The sequence below is a fragment of the Haliaeetus leucocephalus genome, unplaced genomic scaffold (genome assembly GCF_000737465.1).
Source record: "Haliaeetus leucocephalus isolate CR32 unplaced genomic scaffold, Haliaeetus_leucocephalus-4.0 Scaffold848, whole genome shotgun sequence".
NCBI lineage: Eukaryota > Metazoa > Chordata > Aves > Accipitriformes > Accipitridae > Haliaeetus > Haliaeetus leucocephalus.
Window position 1 is genome coordinate 17,542,549 of NW_010973284.1, and position 20,705 is coordinate 17,563,253.

At 36.7% G+C, this 20,705-nt stretch overlaps 1 protein-coding gene across 4 annotated transcripts in view; it reads left to right on the forward strand.

Annotated features, from left to right (window-relative positions):
- TMEM56 (transmembrane protein 56) overlaps positions 1 to 11,408 on the forward strand; it is a 39,021-nt gene extending 27,613 nt beyond the window's left edge. For all 4 annotated transcript variants that reach the window (XM_010582664.1, XM_010582666.1, XM_010582665.1 and 1 more), the window contains 4 exons: positions 3,043 to 3,101; positions 4,968 to 5,062; positions 7,250 to 7,323; positions 10,757 to 11,408. In XM_010582664.1, coding sequence (XP_010580966.1) covers positions 3,043 to 3,101; positions 4,968 to 5,062; positions 7,250 to 7,323; positions 10,757 to 11,072 — 544 coding nt within the window. In that variant the 3' untranslated portion in view covers positions 11,073 to 11,408. The remainder of the gene's footprint in view (positions 1 to 3,042; positions 3,102 to 4,967; positions 5,063 to 7,249; positions 7,324 to 10,756) is intronic.
- Positions 11,409 to 20,705: the final 9,297 nt, after the last annotated feature.

Sequence of the window (20,705 nt, forward strand, 5' to 3'; positions counted from 1 at the left end):
TGTGGCAAGGCTGCTCAGTCTTGAAATCTAATGCCCTTTTGAAATGTACGCATAAGCTGTGGGACTTGGTCATTTACAGATATGAAGGATGCATAAGCCTTTCTGTAGGAGTCTCTTATTAACAATACAAGAAACATTTGTGAATCTAGTTTCAGTAGTTTGTATGTAAATGTTCAGGAATCCTTCACACAGCTTTCTTGCACTGTTCTAATCCAGGTAGCCTGAAAACATTACACAGATGCTCTGATTTTAGACTACTGGGAAGGTTTTGATACAGACACTCTTTCCCTCTAGTTATTGCCACCATCTTTGTGTAGTCATTGACTGTCTGACAGTATCCAATCAGTTCTTTTCTGTGGGATTTAAAGATATTTATATCTATAATGGAAAATCACAAGTTCTGAGCCTCTACATGTGTCAGCTTAACTTTTGGGTTCATGCAAAGCTTAAATGCATGGTGGTGATGATACCCATATGTCTTGAAAGGGATCAGGACTCCTGCTACTAAGGGTTTGGGTTCAGTGGAGAGAGGATGTGGTATTACTGTCAGGTAATGGCTGAAACTAGATACGATAGATCCTAACAAAGGATAATAAAGACTGGAGCATTGGTAAGTTACAGGGAAGCATCAGTCTTGTGTATGTATACCTTTTTTGATGGTCTAGGATTTCTCATAACACTTTGCCTTTTTTTTGATATGTAATACAGACTTAGTAACATAGATTATGTAGAAATTGTTCTTGAGGTGGTGAGAATAACACAGTAGAAAATGTGGAGGTGGTAGGGATCAGATAAGGAGAGGGAGAAGATATAAATAAGTGAATTAAGTTCTAGCTTCACAGAAGAGCAGGCTTTTTCATATGACTGTCCACTTTACAGTCATTAGACTTTTTGAAGTCTGGCATTTGATTAGCATTTTGTATGACTTTGTATCTGCAAAACGGTTTGAAGAAAGTCAGTCATGTGGACTTTTGTTTGTTATATCTGCCTGTCCATGTTCATGTGTAATTCATTTGCCACACATACCTCCTTACCAATCACAAAAGAAATAGCTCTTCCCTTTTGCTTATTCAAGTCACGCCCTGTTTGTCACTCCTGGCTCTTGCTTGCATCAAAACTAGGCTGCAAACATCAGGGCTCATAAGCTCCACTGCATTTCCTATTCAAGGAGATAGATCAGAAAATCCAGAAGATTTTAGACTAAATTTGAAGTTTTGCATTAATTGAGATTAATTTGGGATTCTAACATGGACTCTTCTTGAAGGGACATGACAGATTGGTAGTGCAGCCATATATGTTGTTCAAGTGTTGCTTTAGAAAGCCTAGGGAAGGTTTGCTGCAAGGTGACCGTTCTCATGGAAAGAATGAAGGGAAATGAATCATTCCCTGTCTCATCCAGTCAAGTCATGTTTACGAATATCAAAGAACCAACTTCATATACTCAGTCCTTTGCATCTTCTCTGGAGAAGACTATGAAGGTTCTTGAGCACAGGCTAAATCTTGGTAATGTGCTGAAGTGTGTTGGGAGCACTTACAAGTTTCATTATGTTGCTGCTGCCACAGCTGGGGGCTCTAATGGGAGGGCTGTAACTATTTACAGAGTTTCTGCTAAAGTTGTGAGAACACATCTGTCTGTGCTCTGTGTCTAGCTGTGACTTTCAGAAGAGCTACACCTAAAGAAGCACTCAGCCCACAACCTACGTAGCTCATGAAACCAGGTTTTGAAGCCATGGAGAAATGTTCCTGTCTGCACTTGTAGTTAAGAGAGCCTCTATGGCCAATCTTAAGAGATGGAGTGAGCTCCAGGCTCTCCTGGAAATGTTTTCCCTCACCTAATGGCAGAATTCTGGTTTTGTGAGTCCTTCTATTTTTCTGTAAGCCACCTCTTGCTCAGGGAAGCAGTAAGTTTTAGATGCTAAGAAAGCTTTAAAATTTAGCGAACAGATTGTAATAATACAGGAAATCTCTTCCGCTGCTTCATTCCAATAGGATTAAAAAATAACAGCTAAGTAATAGCATTTTACTGCTTTCTAGCTGAGGTAGACTTTGTATTGGAGGTGGCTGTAAGCATAGTTATATTAATTTTTTTCTCTAAAGGTTTACAACAAAGATTGCTTTCACAGCTTGTCTTGAGCAGTCCACATTCTATAAATCTGTAGACCTGTCACTTGAAGCTCATTTCATACTTACACAAAACATATCCAGATTAGATGCACAACTTCGTTGAAAAAGAAAGTTATGGCCTTTATGGCAAGGAAAAGAGATACGCTTACCAAACTCCTCAAAATAGGAATGCACAGAGGACAGTGGAGGAAAGAACAAATATTACTTGCTGTAATGTGGATGCTTCCCTTTCTTGAGCTGTATTCACAAGTTTGGGTTTGTTGAATATCCTAGAGGAACTGAAATTGTGTGTGTGCTATTAAGAGCTTTGCCTGCTGAATGTTTGGCACCAAAAGGGAAGGGACAGAAGGTGTGAAACTACTCTGAAAAGCATTCCTCCTCGAACGTTCCTTCACTCCAAAGAACTGGCAAATAATTCCTTTCCTGTCTCCTTGTACTCTGTTTATCCCTATAAGCATCCATCCTCTTATGAATATGAAAAGCACCAGCTGAGCAAGATACTTTTGTCATCCTTAACAAAGTTTTAACACTGGCAGAAGAACAAAAATGGAGATGCAGAGTGTCAGTTAAAGTGCTGAGACACTGACTGGGCTGTTCTCTCTTATCCTCTGTTTCCAGAGAAGCCAGCTCAGGGTACTTGCTGGGTTTCAGTTCTGGTCTGTAGCAAGGCTCTTTGGGCAGTCTCTACGCCAAGGCAGGGGATAATTCTGATTAGGGTAGTTAGTAGATGTCTTATATCTGGGTGGAGAAGGAATCCATTTTCATGACTAGGACCTTTCTTAACCAAATCTCGTAACAGCTTACTGATGGGCCAAGAATAAGGTGACCTGATGGATGTTATGTGTTTGATATGTGTATGTCCTTTGCAAATTACCTTGTTATAAGGGCTGTAACTATGTATTTTTGGTATGTTTACAGGGGTGACCCTTCAATTGTGAAACTGAATATTGCTATTACTACAGGCTACCTCATTTCTGGTAATTATGCAATGTGTATATAACACACACAACCTGTATATTTATATTGAGTCACTATGCCTATATATTTATACTGAGCCACTATGCTGGAGATGTAATATGTGTATACAATACAGTTTCTACTGTGGCTTTTAAAATTGCTAATGGAGTTGTGGGTTGTGGTGAAATCACAAGATCTTGCCAGCAGATGTTAAAGATGGAATGATATCTCCCCAAGCACTGAGAAAATGCCACTGTGTGGCTTTATGATGGTTTGATACACAACCACCAACTCCAACTCAGTTTTGTCCTTCAGCCAATTGAGAAGGTGTTAAAGCAGTGCCCTTCATTCCCTTCAGGGTGTCTACAACTCGTAGCTTTTTTATTGTTTGTTTCTTCCTGTGACCTCAGAATGCTGGCAGAAGAATTTTAGTAACCCTCAATACAAGCTGAGGCAAGTGATGCCATAGGATCTTGTCTGCCCACCTTTTAGTCTCACTTTAAGCCAAAATTCAGTCGGGTATAAAACATGGAAATTTTAAATTATTTTCTTGGTATGGCATTTACCCCTACATATGATTTGTGTTCTTAATTATTTACTGTCAACTAAAATTGGTATGGGAATTTTGCTACAAAATGCTTTGGAGCTTTCTTTTATGGGGTGTGGGGATAATACTGATTTATCAAAGCAAAAACTTGTTGTGACTTGGACTATTTTCAGGGAAAACTTCTCATGTTAGGCTGGAGTCTCTGGTCAGAGACGGGGCTGTGGACTTGATCATCTCTCTCAGACTACATTTCTTACCCCAGTGGAACTGATGATCTGGTGATCAGCACACTCAGTTAAACTGTGGGTTAGTTTAAGTCTCTGTTTTTTTCCATAAGAACTTCAGCTCTCATGTTTAAATTCATTGGTATCTATTTTTGAATAATCATGCATTAGTCTTTCTTTACGAATTAATGAATGCCTTTGAACAGAGACCTGAACCTGGCCACTCATTCTCTCTCACTTCCTTCTATAGTTAATGTTTAATTATTAATAGGAAGTGGAACAGCTATGTCAGATGATACAGAGTCCTGCCTGAGGATAGCTAATATAAAAGAGATCAAGGCACTCACTGGAGATACAGAAAGCACAGGGGTAAAGTCTTTGATTTGGAACCTTGGTCACTAATATTCCAGTCCAAAGTACTCATTTGGAGAAAGTAGGGGCAGAAATCGCTTGTTCCAGTACAGAAAAGAAAATCTTCTGGAATCTCAGACCATCATGGGAGCAGAAAGAACTTTTCTGTCAAAGCTTTCCTTGTAACACTAACTCAGGTCCACTGTATCGCTTCTGCAGTAACTAGAAAATTCTGATTAAATAAAGCAAACATGCTTCTCATTCCACGTGCCCCTTGCAAAATATTCTTGGTAAATGATTCCCTGTTTGCTAATATAGCTACTTTTTGATTCAGAAGTTCCCCGTAATAGATCTCCGCATTTATTGCGTGTATTTGTATAGTGGCTATGTCCCCTGTAGCTGCTCCCTCCTTTTTTTTTTGTCACTTGTTCAAATTTTTGGGTTCATAAGTGTGAAGTCTTGCTCTAAGATTTGGGATCCACTTTTTCTTTCCAAAATATTTCAGCTAAAACTATTACTTTACACATCAATGGAAGTAGAGGCAATAATTTGTGGCAACTGTTGGAAGAATACTGTTGCTTATATGCTTTGACTAAAATAAAGTCTTTAGGATAAAGATAGTCTCTTCAGGGATAATGAATTCAGAGGGTTTCTACTGATGCCATATGTTGGCATTTATACCTCTAAAACTTAGAGAAACACTATTCTGAGGTCAATGGTAGTATAATAAGTTGTTCTTTATCATTATTTCTTTTCTCTTGTAGATTTGTTGCTTATTATTTACTACTGGAAGGCAATTGGTGACAAATTTTTTGTAATACATCACTTGGCAGCTCTGTATGCTTACTATTTTGTACTGGTGAGTGCTGTATTTTTCAGTAACATAACAAGCAGATGAGATTGAAGACAATGCTTTTATAGATCTCATTTGCTTAATGTTTAAAAAAAATTCTTCACTGGTTGGTATATTAGCTTTGTGAAAGGCATATTTATATTTTCAATCATCATTACTTTCTAAATGGTTTTATCAGTCATTTGTGGTAAGTACATGCCTTTTCAATGTTACAGTCCTTCAACAAAAATGTGTAACTGCTGAAATTAAAACTCTTCTCAGTTTTTGCTGTAGGGAGGCTTTGACAGAGGGGCTTTTCACATGGTTGTAGAAAGAGGTTTCAAACAAAACCACAAGTCTGAATATTTAGTTGGAAAATTAAAAGGAAATGTTTTCAAGTGGTTATGTTCTACTTTGTGATTGTATTTGCAAGGCCATGAGGTCAGTGATCCCTAACCCTGGTGACTGTACTACTATCAGCTGGGTGTGGTTTTTTGGGGTGTGTTTTTCTTCTTTTTCAATTTTTATTTATTTTTTTAAAATCTGTTATGACACAAACTGATCCTCTGAGACTTCTTGTTTAAGGTTACTTCGGTGGGGAAACAGTGGATGATTAACTGTATATATCTATAAATATCTGTGGCGTACATACATTGAAGGGAAAAGGGGAAGAGAAGGATACTGTTCTAGGATAAAGACTAACCTAGTTACTCTTTGCTGCTGCTGGGATTTCTCAAAGACGCCTATGTGACTTTGTAGAAATCCTATTGACCTCCAGAATAACGCTCCTGAATTTCTTCCGAAAAGCTCATTCAGTAAATAAAGAAATCTTATAAAATACAATTTACTTCATTTACCACATTTCTTTCTCTGCCTACTGTGTGAATCCCAGGCTTACAATTCTAAAAATGTCAAGATGCCAGATTACTGTCATATTTCCCATGTAATGGTTTAAAGAGGATGAAGTATCCTGACAAGTAAATACTCTGTTTTGGGTTGACGATAATTAGATCTACTAATATTATCATGGATGAAAGTGTGTAAGAGCTGAATATTAGAGAAATGAAAATACCACTACCAAGGCTAATCCCTGATGCAGAAAATTCATTACTTGTTTCTTGAGTAAATAGAAAGCGTAGTCTTAGTGTGAATTTCTTTTAAAGCAGTTCTTATTATTTGGGTATAGCTCTGCCCTTGGATGTCTCTGTGTTACTCTCATTCTCTTATCTTCAGAGAAAGTTACTGATAAGTATCTTATGGCAAAAATTGCTCTGGAAGATAGGAGAGAATTTGATTAAGAATGCTGATTTTCCTCTTTGGTGTAGCGCAAACTGACATAAAATGCCTGAAGTAGTGGGCATTAGTATGCTTGGTGGGGGAAAGAGGAATCATGACACACTGCATAGGTTGTCCAGGAGACCTACTGAAATTTTAAAAAATATCTTTTTATCTCTACATCTGCAAACTGCTGCTTACCCAGCCATTGTGTAATGGGATACTGTTTCCAGCACAACCAAACGATAAGGCAGAGAATATGCTGTACTTTGTCACTTGGAGAAAAGTGCTCAGTTACAATGTCTTATCAGTGGAAATATACCATGCAGTTATCTGGATACTGGCATGGAGAAGATGTGCTGTTCTTCCAACCCACAGGGCAAAGCAGGGACTGTCACAGAGCTGGTGAAACTTCCCCTGCAGTGGGGAGGAGAGAAGAAAGGGCTTTATGTACCCTTTCTGCTGCCAAATAAGAGCTGGGAATTCATCTTCACTTTGGCAAATTATCTTCCTAAAACAATGCAGGGATGTTTTTCTTTAGCTTACAGTGTTTCTGTTTGGGCTTGTTTAAGCATTGAGAAGTCCAAAATACTTATAATTCTCTTAGACAGTAACAGTAGCATTATAATTATAACTTATGACTACTTGTGCCAGTCTTTTCTAGCTAGCTTTCTGTGGCCACTGAACTGTAAGTCTTTTTAAAGATTTATTTAAAGTAAGAAACTACTAATTTGAGATACCTGAAGGACAATTGCAGCTTTTGTAGTAAACTTGATTTTGAATTGTAAGGAAGTTGACCACAGCTGGTAAACTTGCTTACTATCAGTTTTAATAAAGAAGTTGAGATGTTGTGTCATTCTCTGTATACTTGAAGACTTTAATCCAGATTTCACATCTACATTGTTGATTTTCGTATGTCTATTTTGTTTTACTAACCAGAGCAAAGGTCTGTTGGCTTATTTTGGAAACTTCCGTCTGCTTGCAGAGTTCTCCACTCCTTTTGTCAATCAGCGGTAAGTGGTTAGGGAATTTTTTCATAGTTGTTTTAAATTTTAATCTGTATTATTATTCCTGTCACTGAGGAAGCTTTTTTTGTTGTTGTTGAATGTCTGCTGAAAGGGAATTTATATATATTGAACTAAGGATTACTATGTGGACACCTTTTTTGCTATGAAAACTTTTTGCTGCTATAACTGCAACAGTATAACTAATGTATTCACCCTTGCGCTCCTTTTTCGAGTAGACCAGCCTTCATATGAAATGCCAAATTTTTATGAAACTGCTGAACAAAAAAGTTCACAAAGTTAATATTGTTAATTAGCCTTTGTATGTTCATTTAATTATTATAATAAAGCCATCATTTTCAATAGGGATTTCTTTTTAGCATCATGGACCAGGAAATGAAGCAAGATAACATTGTCATCAGAATCCTAGAATGGAATTGCATTGCCCTAGATAATTTGAAGTTTATTTTGCAATACTGCACATATACAGATTAATATTAATATATGCATATGAATACACAGACTAATACAAATATTTATTTACTTTCAAAAATAGTTCTGGAAATTATTTTGAGCACTTAAATTAGAAAAAAAGTAATACACCTAAATATGTCTGGAATGGTTAATCTTCATACTTGTAATCAGAGAAGAAAGTGGCAGAAGGCTCTTTTGCAGAGTTTAGTGAGAGTTGAAGCCTGCCACGGCTTCTGGTTATAGTGTTGCTACTAGAATTGCTGCTGTGAGTATCAGAAAAGGAGCATGGTAATGCCATGTACCAGAGGGAGGGAAAGCAGTCCATGGAGTTTCCCAGTGCTCTGGGGAGGGTGGCTTCTCTCCTTGCTGTGTAGCCACCGTGACCCAGCTGGGGACAGGGATTTGCCCCAGGAAGACTTCACCTCAGGAGAGGGGCTTTGGTATAGGGCAGTGCTGCAGTCCTCTCCTCTTCCTCCATTTTTTTTGCAATGTAGGACCAGATCTTTCAGTTTGTCAGATACCTGTTCCTCACCCATACTTTTTGGGGTGTATTTCTACTTTACTGATCCTACACGTGTGGCATCTGTTTTCTTTTCCAGATGTCTAGTAGAGAAAGGATAAGGTTTGTAAGGCAAATAGGAACTGTAATCCTCCTGCAAACAGGGTATCCGAGTATTACCCATTACTGCATTGTGACTGTAAAATCTGAAATATTTTATGAGACTGTAGCATTCTTCAGATCTCTAAATAAAAAAGATTGTGCTGAGATCCCTTTCGAACATTAGCTTGGTAAATTCAACTTAGAGGAGGGCAGGGTGTGATAATGAAGCTCTCCAGAGGTTGCTTTCATTTGCACAATTGATGTTGAGTAGGAGATTATAGTCTAACATAGTCTGTGCTCCGTGTGCACAGAGAAACTGAGGAGTAAATAAACACTTCTTTAAACTTACTTTAGTAATACAAGAGGAGAGTAAGAAAATGAAAAAAAGTGGTATTATATTCTAGGTTTCTATATTGAAATTCATGTCCTAGTGAATGGCTGTTCTCCCAACTGACTTCTACCAAGATAGGATTTCATCCTGGGTTTAAGTGGTACCTATACTGATGCTTACCTTTCGGACTGTGGTGTTAGGAAGTATTGTGATACATGTGGCTATTAAAAGGAATATATATTAAACTTTTAAAACGCCTATGGTGAGATCATATGTCTTTGAATACTGACATTTACTGCTTTCTCAGAAAAACAGAAATCACTGTAGGAGATAGTCTCTTGCACTAAGGGATGACATCTCATTAGTGTATGAATGTGGGCTGGTTTTTTTTTTTTGGTTTGGTTTGGTTTTTTTTCATTAAATTTGAAGAGAACCAGACCCTTACAACAGTAAGTAGTGGATAATGAGAACTACTTACATTATGTTTCTTGTTTGCATTCTTAGTATTACCAGAAGAGCTATTATTAATATATAAAAAGATATTCTAATCTCAGAAGTGGTCTGTGTATTTCCTGTGTGTGTTGTTAGGGATATCTAATTGGAAGTTGTCTCCATGCCAAGCATTTAGATCTTTTAATGTTAGTATCAGCATTTATGTAATTAATTATGAACTGTGGTGGGTAAAATTGTAATCATAACTGTCATTTACTGACTTTCATTTTTTTGAATTTGCTGGGAGAGGGAGGTTGCTAAGCAGATGTCCAGTTACCTATACTGGCACATCACAGTTTATTGTAAAACCTTTTTTTATATTACTTTTGGAATCTGCATTGTATACATCAACAAAAGTACAGGCTCTGATTCTTAGTCTGACCAAATATATCAGGTCTCTCTCTTCATCATCCCAGTAAAGTGTTTCTGTGGTGAAGTATCATGCTTCTAGGCTGGACTGCCACCTCAAGGGCCTGGATTTTAATTGTCTCAGTTGCACACTTAATGAATTCCTGCAGTGTTTCTGGTAGAGCTGGATGTCTGGCAAATCTTTTTAGTATATCTATAATTACCTAGGTTGTAATCTGTAGGTAATTAAATTAAAAATTAATTTTAAAACCAGTTTTACAACTGTTATTTTGTTAAATAGTTTTACCCTTATATATTCTTGGAAATAAACTGATTATTCCACTTCCCCTCCCCAACCCCCATCATGAATACAGTGATTTAAATAATTTTCCTGTGGTCCTGTCTTTATCCTGCCATTGTTGCACAATTTCTCCTTGTGTTTATTCTGGCTTAAGTGTGAATGATAAAGAATTAGAGGAGTTTGTTGTTCCTTTTTCTAGGAATTCAACTCACAGGTTCTGTGTGCTAGGCAATAGATAAGTTATGCCTATCTACTAAGGAATTAATATGCAAGAATTTTTTTTTTTTCCAAGACCACTTACAACCCAGTAGTAGTAGTGGGAGAGGGGGTTATTAGATTTGTCTTTTTCATTGCATAACATACCTGGCTGTGACATGATCCAGTGCCATTTACAGTGTCTTGTTCTGAAGTTCTGGTTTCAGGCTGAACAGAAGCAGTCAGAAAAATCCAAACCTGAGAAACTGGAAACTAGAGCTCTATCTATATTACCATATCCAAATACAATGCTAGAACTGCTTTCAGGGAAGGAAATAGAATTTTAGTTGCCCACTGGTGTAAACTATAGTAACAAGTAATAAGTATGTATTTATAATTTTAAAAGAGAATTTGAATTATAGTGTATTATACTGTAGTCACTGAAATGCACACTGGTTGTCAGCTGGCTTACAATTCAAATGAGGATTTTCTACATGCTATTCTGCAATGTACTGGATATCACGCACTGCTTAAGTGGGGAAAAAAATGTAGCCAAGCAGAAAAATTTGCAACTAAGCCAAGACACACTGCAATAATTTAGAAATTATAAGGATAGAAGCAAATAATAAATTAAATGATTAAAAAAAAAAAAATAAAATCCTTCAAGTCTGCCTGGTATCTGTGAACACTTCTTTTGCAGGTGGTTTTTTGAAGTACTGGGATATCCCAAATCTTCAAAGGCCAACATCATCAATGGTGTGCTGATGACAGTTGTGTTCTTCGTGGTGAGGATTGCCGTCATGCCTATATATTACAGCCATGTAATTTCTTCATTTGGAACAGAGGCTTTCCAGAGATTAGGATTTGCAGCCCAGAGCGCCTGGATGATCTCAAGTGTTGTCTTGGATGTGATGAATGTGATGTGGATGGTCAAAATTGCAAAAGGATGCTACAAAGTAATTTGTCTTATCGGACAGGAGGAAGCCAAAACTCATAGAAATGGAAAATCTGACTAGAAATCATATACATAAAATGAAATTTCTGCTATGAAAATAATTTTGGTTCACTGAAACAGTGTACATTTCTGCCATGGAATGCTCCTCTTAAGGAAACAAGGTATTACCTCTGTACTGACCTTACTCTTTCCCTAGCCACACTGCCTGCACACCCAGGGCCACGCTTTTCGGATCCTGTCTGGTGAGGAATAAAAGCAAACGCTCACACAAATGAGTTCCACGTGTCTGTTCTAAGCAGTTACAAGCTACTGAATTTAGAATGGAGCAGACTGGTTACTTGCTTGTTGTCCACCAGTGTGTTCGAAGTGTTTCACTCAGGTTTCTCAGATTAATGTGTTTTATAAATCCAGTGAATACTGACATCTCTCTTTTTTTAGAAAACAAAACAAAAAAATCCCCAAACTCCCGATATGGTGCAATTTTCCTGGCACGTTTCTATGTTTTCTTCTAGGAATAACAATCAAGATTTCCTTCTTGACAACTTTTTAATTTTTGCAAGAAAGGCTAAAAATTTAGCTTTGATTCTGTGAAGTCTTTTACTGTTTTTTGTTCTGCCTTATATGAATGCAAACCATTTTGGGAAATTTATGAAATAATTTTATCTAAAATGCTGTATTATAAGACTACAGAATATCTTAAAAATTGTTAAAATTCTCTGATTTTAATGGGAAGGATTGACTTTTGCTGTGTTAGATTACATGCAATAGTACATCTTCTAAATTGCCCGTGGAATTTTTTTTATAAACTAGTATGGTAAATGATGTGTGGAAACAGCATAATTCTTACTGGAGTGCTTTTTCCTTTGCTGCTACTACCTTTGAGAAGTGCTGCAACTCTCCTCAGAGTATTTTTAACCATTGGCTATTTGGATGCGAAGTTTAATTGTAAAGAGATAAAATTCTTCTGTATATGTGTTGTGTAACTTACAGTAATACTTTTTTTTCTTTTATCACAGAAATGACCCATTTGATATGAAGTGTTGAGGTTTTTTGTCACATTTTCCTAGTTAATCACATCAGAAATCCTAGGTGTTGACTAAAAACATTCTTGAATTAACTGTGCCAAACTTCTGTAAAGCTGTACAGTAATTCTGTAGAATGACAGTTTGCTTCTGTAGGCACAACATTTTATTTTTTTTAAACCATGTATTTGTCAATAGGTACCCTGTTCCTTCTTCTGCAAACTTAAAGGTTTGGAGGTCATCAGAGATGAATCTTACCATCTAGGAATAGCCTAGAATGTAATTTATAATACAATTTGAAGAAATTCTGGGGTTTGTTTTATTTTTAAATGATTTTGAGAGCTGTATTTGTGTGTAGTTTGGTTTTGTTTTGCTTACTTTAAACCATATCTGAATTGGGACTGATTAACTTCTGGTTTTTTTCCTTGGTGTGGGTTTTGTTGGTTGGTTGGTTTTTTTTGGTGGGGTGGGGTTTTTTTGGGGGGGGGGTTGGTTTTGGTTGGTTTTTTTTTTTGACATGTTATTTGTTATACCTTCTGGTAAGGTGTGCTAAAAGTATGTATTTTCAGTCAGTACTTTAGTGCACATCCCAATTATTGTAGCAGACTGTTTAAGCAATTTATTTTTAAACAAAAAGATAAAATACTTACCCCGTGTAGGATAATTAGTTTTCCTCTTGTCCCGTTCCATCTAATACAGCTGGGTGACATGAACTCTCCCCTCTGTAGTTGGAGGTGTGAGTGCCCCAATACTGCACTCTTGGGTGAGGGACACAGCACTTCTGTCTTCCAGGAGTTGGACATCTGTTAGACCCCAAGAGGACTGCATAGGCTCAAATGCCTTATAACCAAGGCGGCTGCCATGAGTTTAGTTCCCCAGTTAAAATGATGCCCGGGAGTATTGTTTGGGCTAGCGTCACACGCACTTTTACAAGCCTAGTTCCACTTTTTAACTGGGCAGGCTTTTTTCCAAAACCGTTTCCCAATCCTGTCTTTTTAAAGGAGATACCAAGGATTGTCAATGCTCATGTTTTTTGGATTCTGTGCTTATTAATACTTCACAAGCTTACAGACAAAAGAGCTGTTTATGCCTTGGGAAAGTTAGCAATTAATCTGTTTAGCTGTATGATTTGAGTGAGCGTGATGCCTTATTTGGGTACCAGTAAATCCATAGTCTTTGAGAGTTGATCCTGTGACCTGCTTGGCTGAAAGAAACAGACTCTCTTTTATACTAATTTGCAGAACCTGGTATCTTTTAAAATAGTGATTTCAGTGTATCTAATGCAAAATCTAGACTACGTACAAAGGCTCTATGTTTCTATCACCTTTATGATTTAAAGGTGTACGTGAAATACTTTTTTTCTTGTGCATTTTAAGTCACTAGATCAAGGAATCATTTTGTAATAGCTTGTTCCTTTCTAAAATAAATCAAATTGAGTAAATTCAAACATTTTGGAGAATATGTTTGAAGTAGAAGTCTGCTTTTGTTATTTGGGAAGTAGATGAAAAAAATTGCTAAGGAAGATGATTTGGAGCAACTCTTAAGGTGATAACTCATGAAAACGTTTTGAAATTCATTCCTTAGCTTTAATTTTTAATGTTTTATTATTTTAAATTTTTTTTTTCAATGGAGAACATTAATTAAAATGGTCCATTTCCTTCTAGATAGACTTGTGTCTGATAGGAAAAAAAAAAAGTAGGTCAAACTGTAATAAAATTGTGTTAAAACTAGATTGAAAACAAAAAACCCAAAACAAACCCCTGCATAATACACTTTGGGCAGCAATCCAGAATGGAAGGGCGGTGGGATAATTATTTTAAAACATGTAATATTTTGGATTGCTGGACAAAAGTAGTGTAATTAAAACAATATTTTGCAATGCATTAGTTTTTAAATTTTCTAATTTGTTTTTTTTAATTGTATTGCAGTTATGTCCTGATGCATCTACTATGTGTCAGAAAACAACTTTCTAATGGAAAAAAAAAATGTTAATACTTGTGTATTTGGCAAGGACTGTAGTAAACAGGCTGCAAAGTTGTGATGTACTGAATGCATTAGTATAGGACACTTTTTACCTGCCATTTAAAGCTTATAATACAGCAGATTAGATAGCTGCAGCACCCATTTTTCAATTGCACTTTATTAATTTTGAAACAGTGGTGAAATATTGATGAAATGTAATGTTGCAAGCTTGTGTCTTTGCTTTTTTATGCAAAAAAGTAAATGCATGATAAGTAGCATTGGTTTTTAACAGATGCATTGTCTAGTGTAAAAGCAGACCCTTGGTATGTCACCAGGTGTCTTTGCCATGGACATATCAAATGGCAGGAGTTAATCTTGTAAAAAATTGCTCAGATATCTTGTTTTCTCTTCTTTTACATTCTTCAGTACCAGGTGACATAAAATTAGCATGATGAGGGAGAGGCTGTTTGTACTGGTAAGGCTGCATGTAGGAATGCAAGTTTCCCTTTTTTATGGCTTTACTTTTTCACCAAAAGATGAGTAAATACCACTTTCAGAACTACTACAGCGGAATGGTAGGTCAAGTTTTGCTTTTATAATTGATTTGTGGATACAGTACTTGCAGAGAGGAAATGTACTTCAAATATTCATTTTCTCGGTGAGTGTTCCATGAAGTCGAGCGCCTGCCTTACACTACAGAGATGCTTTATGGGTTATCTGTGCGCATTCTGCAGTGGTAAGAATTACATCTCTTGAAGCCTACTCTACCTCTTTAAATACATGCTACCTTGAGTGAGCTCAATAATTTAATAACTTAATTGCTTAAAAAATAGAATTTATTGAATAATGAAAAATACCCTATGCACAGGAAAATGAGGGGAGCTGACATATATAAATTCTTAAAAAATCCAAATTTTGTATTAAAATTTACTAAAAATTAAGTTAATTACAGAGTCTGGAAGAGAATTGCCTCCATCTGTTCTTAGAGATTTATGGGAGAAGATTACTCATGCTGCAGAACTAATGTTAACCTAAGAGTAAAAGCTTACACAAGTGAGCAAATGTGTTCAAGCAGGTTTAAAGAGGAGAGGTGGAGACTTTGAGAGCACAAGTATAGAGATCCAGATGTCTTCCTACTGCTGTGGTTGGGACAACAGCAGACTGATACGTAGCAGAGAGGTTTAGGTATTTCTATATCTCTGTTCAAAGTGGAAAATGAAACTTTATAATTTTCAAGCTGTATAAAATAGTTTATCAGTTGTTGATTGCTGTCTGAAGAGGACTTTTTCTCATGGACTTGTGTGTGTTTAAGTGTATGTACATACAAGCTTTCCATAAAAGATCACATAATAGAAAAGTTTGTAAAATTGTTTCGTGTTGCTTCTGCTGAGCCATTCAGAGGAAATAAAGGGCTGCTTGACAATTACTCCAGCTTAGGATCTGGTGCAGTGTTGACTACTGCTGAAAGCCATCAATAAAGCAAATAGAAAGGAATTAGAATTTTCAGATGAAAAAATGCACGTGTAGAAGGCTTTGAAAAGTATGGGCAGCCCTCTTTCAAATTTTTAATACCCTGCTGTACAAAATCATGATCTGGCTACAAGGAACTTCATGAGGAGGGATTTGTTCCTTGTGGAGTTTCTCTGTCTATGGAATATATTTGACAGCTGGAAAAAGAACAGTGCTTCATTGCTGAGATCCTCACAGCAGTCAAATGGAAATAGTGATCAATATTTATGAACTTTAAACATTCATCGAAACCCAGGTAAAAATCTCTTTGTTGGACAGGTGAAGGTTTTAGGATTTTCTGAAAGCAACTTGAAAGTTCTTTTTATGGTAGAGAAGATGAAAGATGTGCTGCTTGGGATGTTTGGAGATCTGGGATTAAGCATCAAATCATACTTTTAGGTGGTAACACTTGGTAAGGTTTCTTATCCATTACAAATCTCTACTAGCTACCTCCTTTGACATTCTTCCTCTATTTGTAATAACCAAGCACTTTATAGGTCAGTAAAGAATGGAAGGTAGCTATGAAGAATAAATTGTATTGTTTGGTATAAGAAATATTTTGGCAAAATTTCTTCTGAGATCAGTTTCATTGTGTGATGTCCTGCACTGAGAGGCCATCTGATTATAATAATGTATATAAATTTTTAATCTAGTTGTAATGTAAAGGAAATGTCTTTAAGAGAGTGAATTACAAAGAGTTCAGCATGGCTTGGTATCAACCCTATAATGATTCAGTGTGCTATTTATAACTTCCTACTCACTGAAATTGAAAATACAAAAGCAAATAAAATATTCTGTAGTGTATCTTTATTTTTAAGCTATGCGTGGGATGTCAAACATTGTACTTGTCTTGTGGACAGGACATGCTTTTATGAGCCTATAAATATTTAAGTATATAAGAATCTGCACCCAAGTGGAATATGTTGCATGTAAATTGTCTTCTAAGTTTTTAAATTTCAGTATTTTAAAAAATTTTCTAGGTTTGAAACCAACATTTAAATACTAATACTAAGCTGTAATACAGAACATAACATTTTGAATGCAATGTGGGATATATTGGTTTTGTTTATCGTAACCCTATTCCAGTTTCACAAGAGAAATCCATCATATGATAGGGGAAAAGGAGGAAAAGGGCTAATCATGAGCTCAGCTATATAATTTTCACACTTAATATGCACACATCCAAATATCCTGGATTTGTTTCTAGCGTGCATATACCAAACAGTGTTTTCTTTAATATCGACAGATACCCATATATGTAGAATAATTTAACACATAAGCACAGCTAGCCTGTTATAAAACCAAATTACAAAAACTGTTGGGAACAAATGAGTTACAAGTTAGGCATAAGTAATGGAGCCTGTAACTCAACAATGTTTATATAATCTTCTGTCTAAGAAGAAACTTGGTAAATATATCTAACTTAGGTGCAGAGCAAGGATGAAAACTGTAAATTCTGCTAGACTGATTTCTGGTAAATCTTGACAATCTGGTTTGCAGTAAATACTAATACTGTCACAAAATGTCAGGATTGCATTATTAAATTCAAATAGTAATGTGGCCTGATTGTAGTAGTAATCCTTATCATGGCACAAGAACTTTAAAATGCAATATAACAATTCTGCAGATCAATGACAAAAGTACTCAGTCGTAGTAAGGCAACTGATTAAGTATTATGGGTTTAAGTTTACTTCTTATAATAAAAAAAAATTCTGAATTTTTGTTTGCATTTCAGTGATATTGTAAAGCATTTCTATATTTTGTTTGAATAGGAGCTTGCATAAAATGATATTGGCTGATTTTTTTTTTCCCTTTGATATACGCAATAATGTCAATAAGCAATAAATTGCATGTTGTATGCAAGGTATTGGTACTTCATAATAAAGGAAAGGAACACAGTTTCTCATTTTGTGAATTTTTCTTTCTTAATATGGTAATAGCTTATGTACCTATAATGAATGCATCATGAAAGAACAATTTTCTCTGAGTTCAGTTCAGAAACAACTGGCCTATATGGTATTTTGAAATTTTGTGCTGTATCTTTTTTTATTTAAAAAAAGGTGGGGAGGAAGTATGAAGTCTGAGCCACACTGTTGTTCAGGTGGCTAGACTTTAAAAGGCTGAAATTCTGTGTAGGGCATCACTGGGGACAGGAATAACTTAAAACTATAAATTTTGTTGTGTATTGAGGAAAAACTTATATAGCATAGTAGAATTATATTGCACCATATTGTAATACCACATTTCAGGACATAAGCTGGATGGACAGTTGTCTGAAGGCTCTAGGGATAAAGAGCTACTGTTGTCAGCATATTATAAATGTGATGCACTACACAGTCCCTTGCTGAATACTAAGATGGGCAATTAAATTCCTTAATATGGCAATACCTAGATTCTATATGTGTGGTGAATGTATGCCTGGGAAGCATGAATTGTGTGGTAAAACTTGGAGGTTTTTCTGACCATGCTCAAAGGAAGTTGCTGCTGTTTTGTGTCTTAATCATTGGCTTCCAAGCACAGGAATTGCTTGTTTCTTTGAGTTTTCTTTTGTATTACGCAATGGTTAGATTACTAGAAGGAAACACAAAGCATTCCAGTGTTTTTTACTTTTTTCCTCTCATCTTCTAAAGGGCATTTAGTTCCATTTGTAAATTATATTCTTAGGGTACTACTCATTAACTAGTCGGTCTGTTTGGAAGTGACTGGGAATGTCTGGAAATGTTATTTAGGGTCAGATGCTATATAGGTCAGACTTCCAACTGCTTGAGGAAGGACAATGGGGGCTTGCTGGGAGGCTTTTGTATTGGCACTGGACAGCTTTTAACACTGAATAGTGGAAAGGAAGGACTATGCATGGCTGGGAACAAGGGATGCCTTTCAGTGAGCCATTCTTAACGTGACAAATCCAACAAATCTTGCTTAAAGTGAGAAACACACTTCTCCCTAAGATGTAGGATATAGAAAGTATTTTGTATATCCACCTCTTTGTCATGTTCTGGTGCAAAGTTGCTCTTCGTTTTCTCCCAATTTTATTTTTTTTTTATTACTCTCCGTGTTCTTGCTGAACACTTTGTTTTCTGTACTTGTATTGGTGCGATAATTCTGCATTAGTTTGGGGGTTTTTAATTATTATTTTTTATTTAATCTTCATAGTGGCTGTATGTCATTTTTTAGATGGTGGACTACTGTTGTATCTTCTTATTTTGCTCTGCTTCTCTGGAGTTCATAGTGTAAACTACCTGAGGGTAGATTGCGTGCCTCCTTGAGATTGTGACCATGGTGTTCTTTGTAATGCTTTACATTGAGGAAAAAGTATTTGCTACTTGGCTTATCTTATAAAGGGTGAAAACTATTACCTATACAATGACTAATAAGTAGTGCAATTGTTGCTTCTGGTGGAGCGTGATGGTGGAAAGCAGGGAGACAGCATACCGACATCAACAACATCATGTACTTTGAGAGGAGAGTGTAGAACCAATTCTCAGTTTGAGAACATCAGAGAGAGAAAATGTGTATTACCTTAGAGTTGTTCTGCCACTGACTTGAAATATTTGGAAGCGAGAGATGTCAGTTGGTCTACAGGAGGCTCTTATTATTAAAACTGCATTGTCAATTGCAGCAAGCGAAGACTAAAATGGTTGTATCTTTTTTAGTGCTGCTTACACAGCTGTTACTTGTGAATGCAGTCTTGGAGATTGCAGCAAAGCCAAATATGCCTAAAACTTCGGCAATGATGGAGGAGGCAATCATAATGTTTTCTAAGGCATATAATAGAGACTCAGTTACTGACTTTCCTAACTCCAGGTTCTCAATATGCTGCGCTAGTAATTCCTGCATGCAGAAAGGAGAGGAGACAATTTCCTCTCACATAATAAAGACTGTAAAAGGGCAAAAATGAGTGGATATTTGATATTGCTTTATATTTGTATTTTTATTTCATGTTCACACTGAATGGCAACGTCCTTGTTAAGAAGAAAGATCCTATTTTGAGAGATGGTATGTGAACATGTTCTTAAAAGCACTCTTGAGAGGAATATATAAAAGAAGTTTTAAAATTCAGGTTGTTACGTAACTTGAAATAGTGCTTGTTAGAACTGCTTCAGTGTGGTTTAGAATTTGTCTTTATTAATCTTTCTGATCTTTTTCAAAAGAAATGGGAGAGAATCACTTCTTTCTTTACACCAAAATACATACGGAGGGTACAGGAGACCCCTCTTCCAGATTTGAATTTGGATTTTCTTTGTTCAAAGTTAATGTAGTAACTGGGCCACTTGAAGCTTAAATTCTTTCCCACTTTAATTTTGTTTTTAATTGCTCCAATGAAATAGGATGTTTAAAAAAAATTGGCTTTTTTGATCAAATTGTTACATATTTATAATGAATGTTTTTCTTGTGTCTCCCCACTTGCCTTTTGCACTCAACAGCCTACCGAGAGTCCATGTTGCGGGATGAACATTGGAACAGTCCTGCAGGGTTTGTACTCGCTGCTACAGCTGTTACTGCATAGCTAGATCTTATCCTCTGTTAGTCAAAAGGGGATGGGATGGAAGTAGCCTTCCTTGCTCTAATGCAAAATGAGCTGTTTTCCAAATCTTCAAACTGCCGTGTTACGCACAGTATTTCACGCATATAGTTAAACGGCATCTTCTCGCATTGAAATATGGCAGTACTCTTAGTAAACCTTGAAGCGCTGCAATATTTTTCTTGACTAGTTGCTGTTTAAAAACCATCTTAAGGAACCTTAATACCTCCCACAGTTTAATACTAGAAAGGATACACTTTTACGACATGATTCACGCTGCTAGTACATTATTTTTTCTAACTTTCTTTAAAAAAAAAATAAATTAAATATTTGCAGTTGTCAGGGATAATGATTTCACGACCAAAACCCCAGCGCTTAAGATCACAGGTAGCTCACGCCAACACAGCTGTACGGGGGCTGACCGTGAGCCTCAGTACGCAGAACTCCCCGTTGCTGGCCAATTTTGAAACAGCTTTTGTACTCTTACGTGTGCCTTAAATAAACCCAGCAGCCCTCAGGAGCCCCCTCTCCATTCCCGCTGGCGGGAGCCATTAACTCTCCGCAGAACAAGGCCTCTCCCCGCCCCTGCCGCCGCGGCCCGCCGGCGCCCTGCCCTTCCAGGCGGTCCCAGCGGCACTCCTTCGCCGCCGGCCCCTAAGGCCGCCGCCTGCAGGCGGCG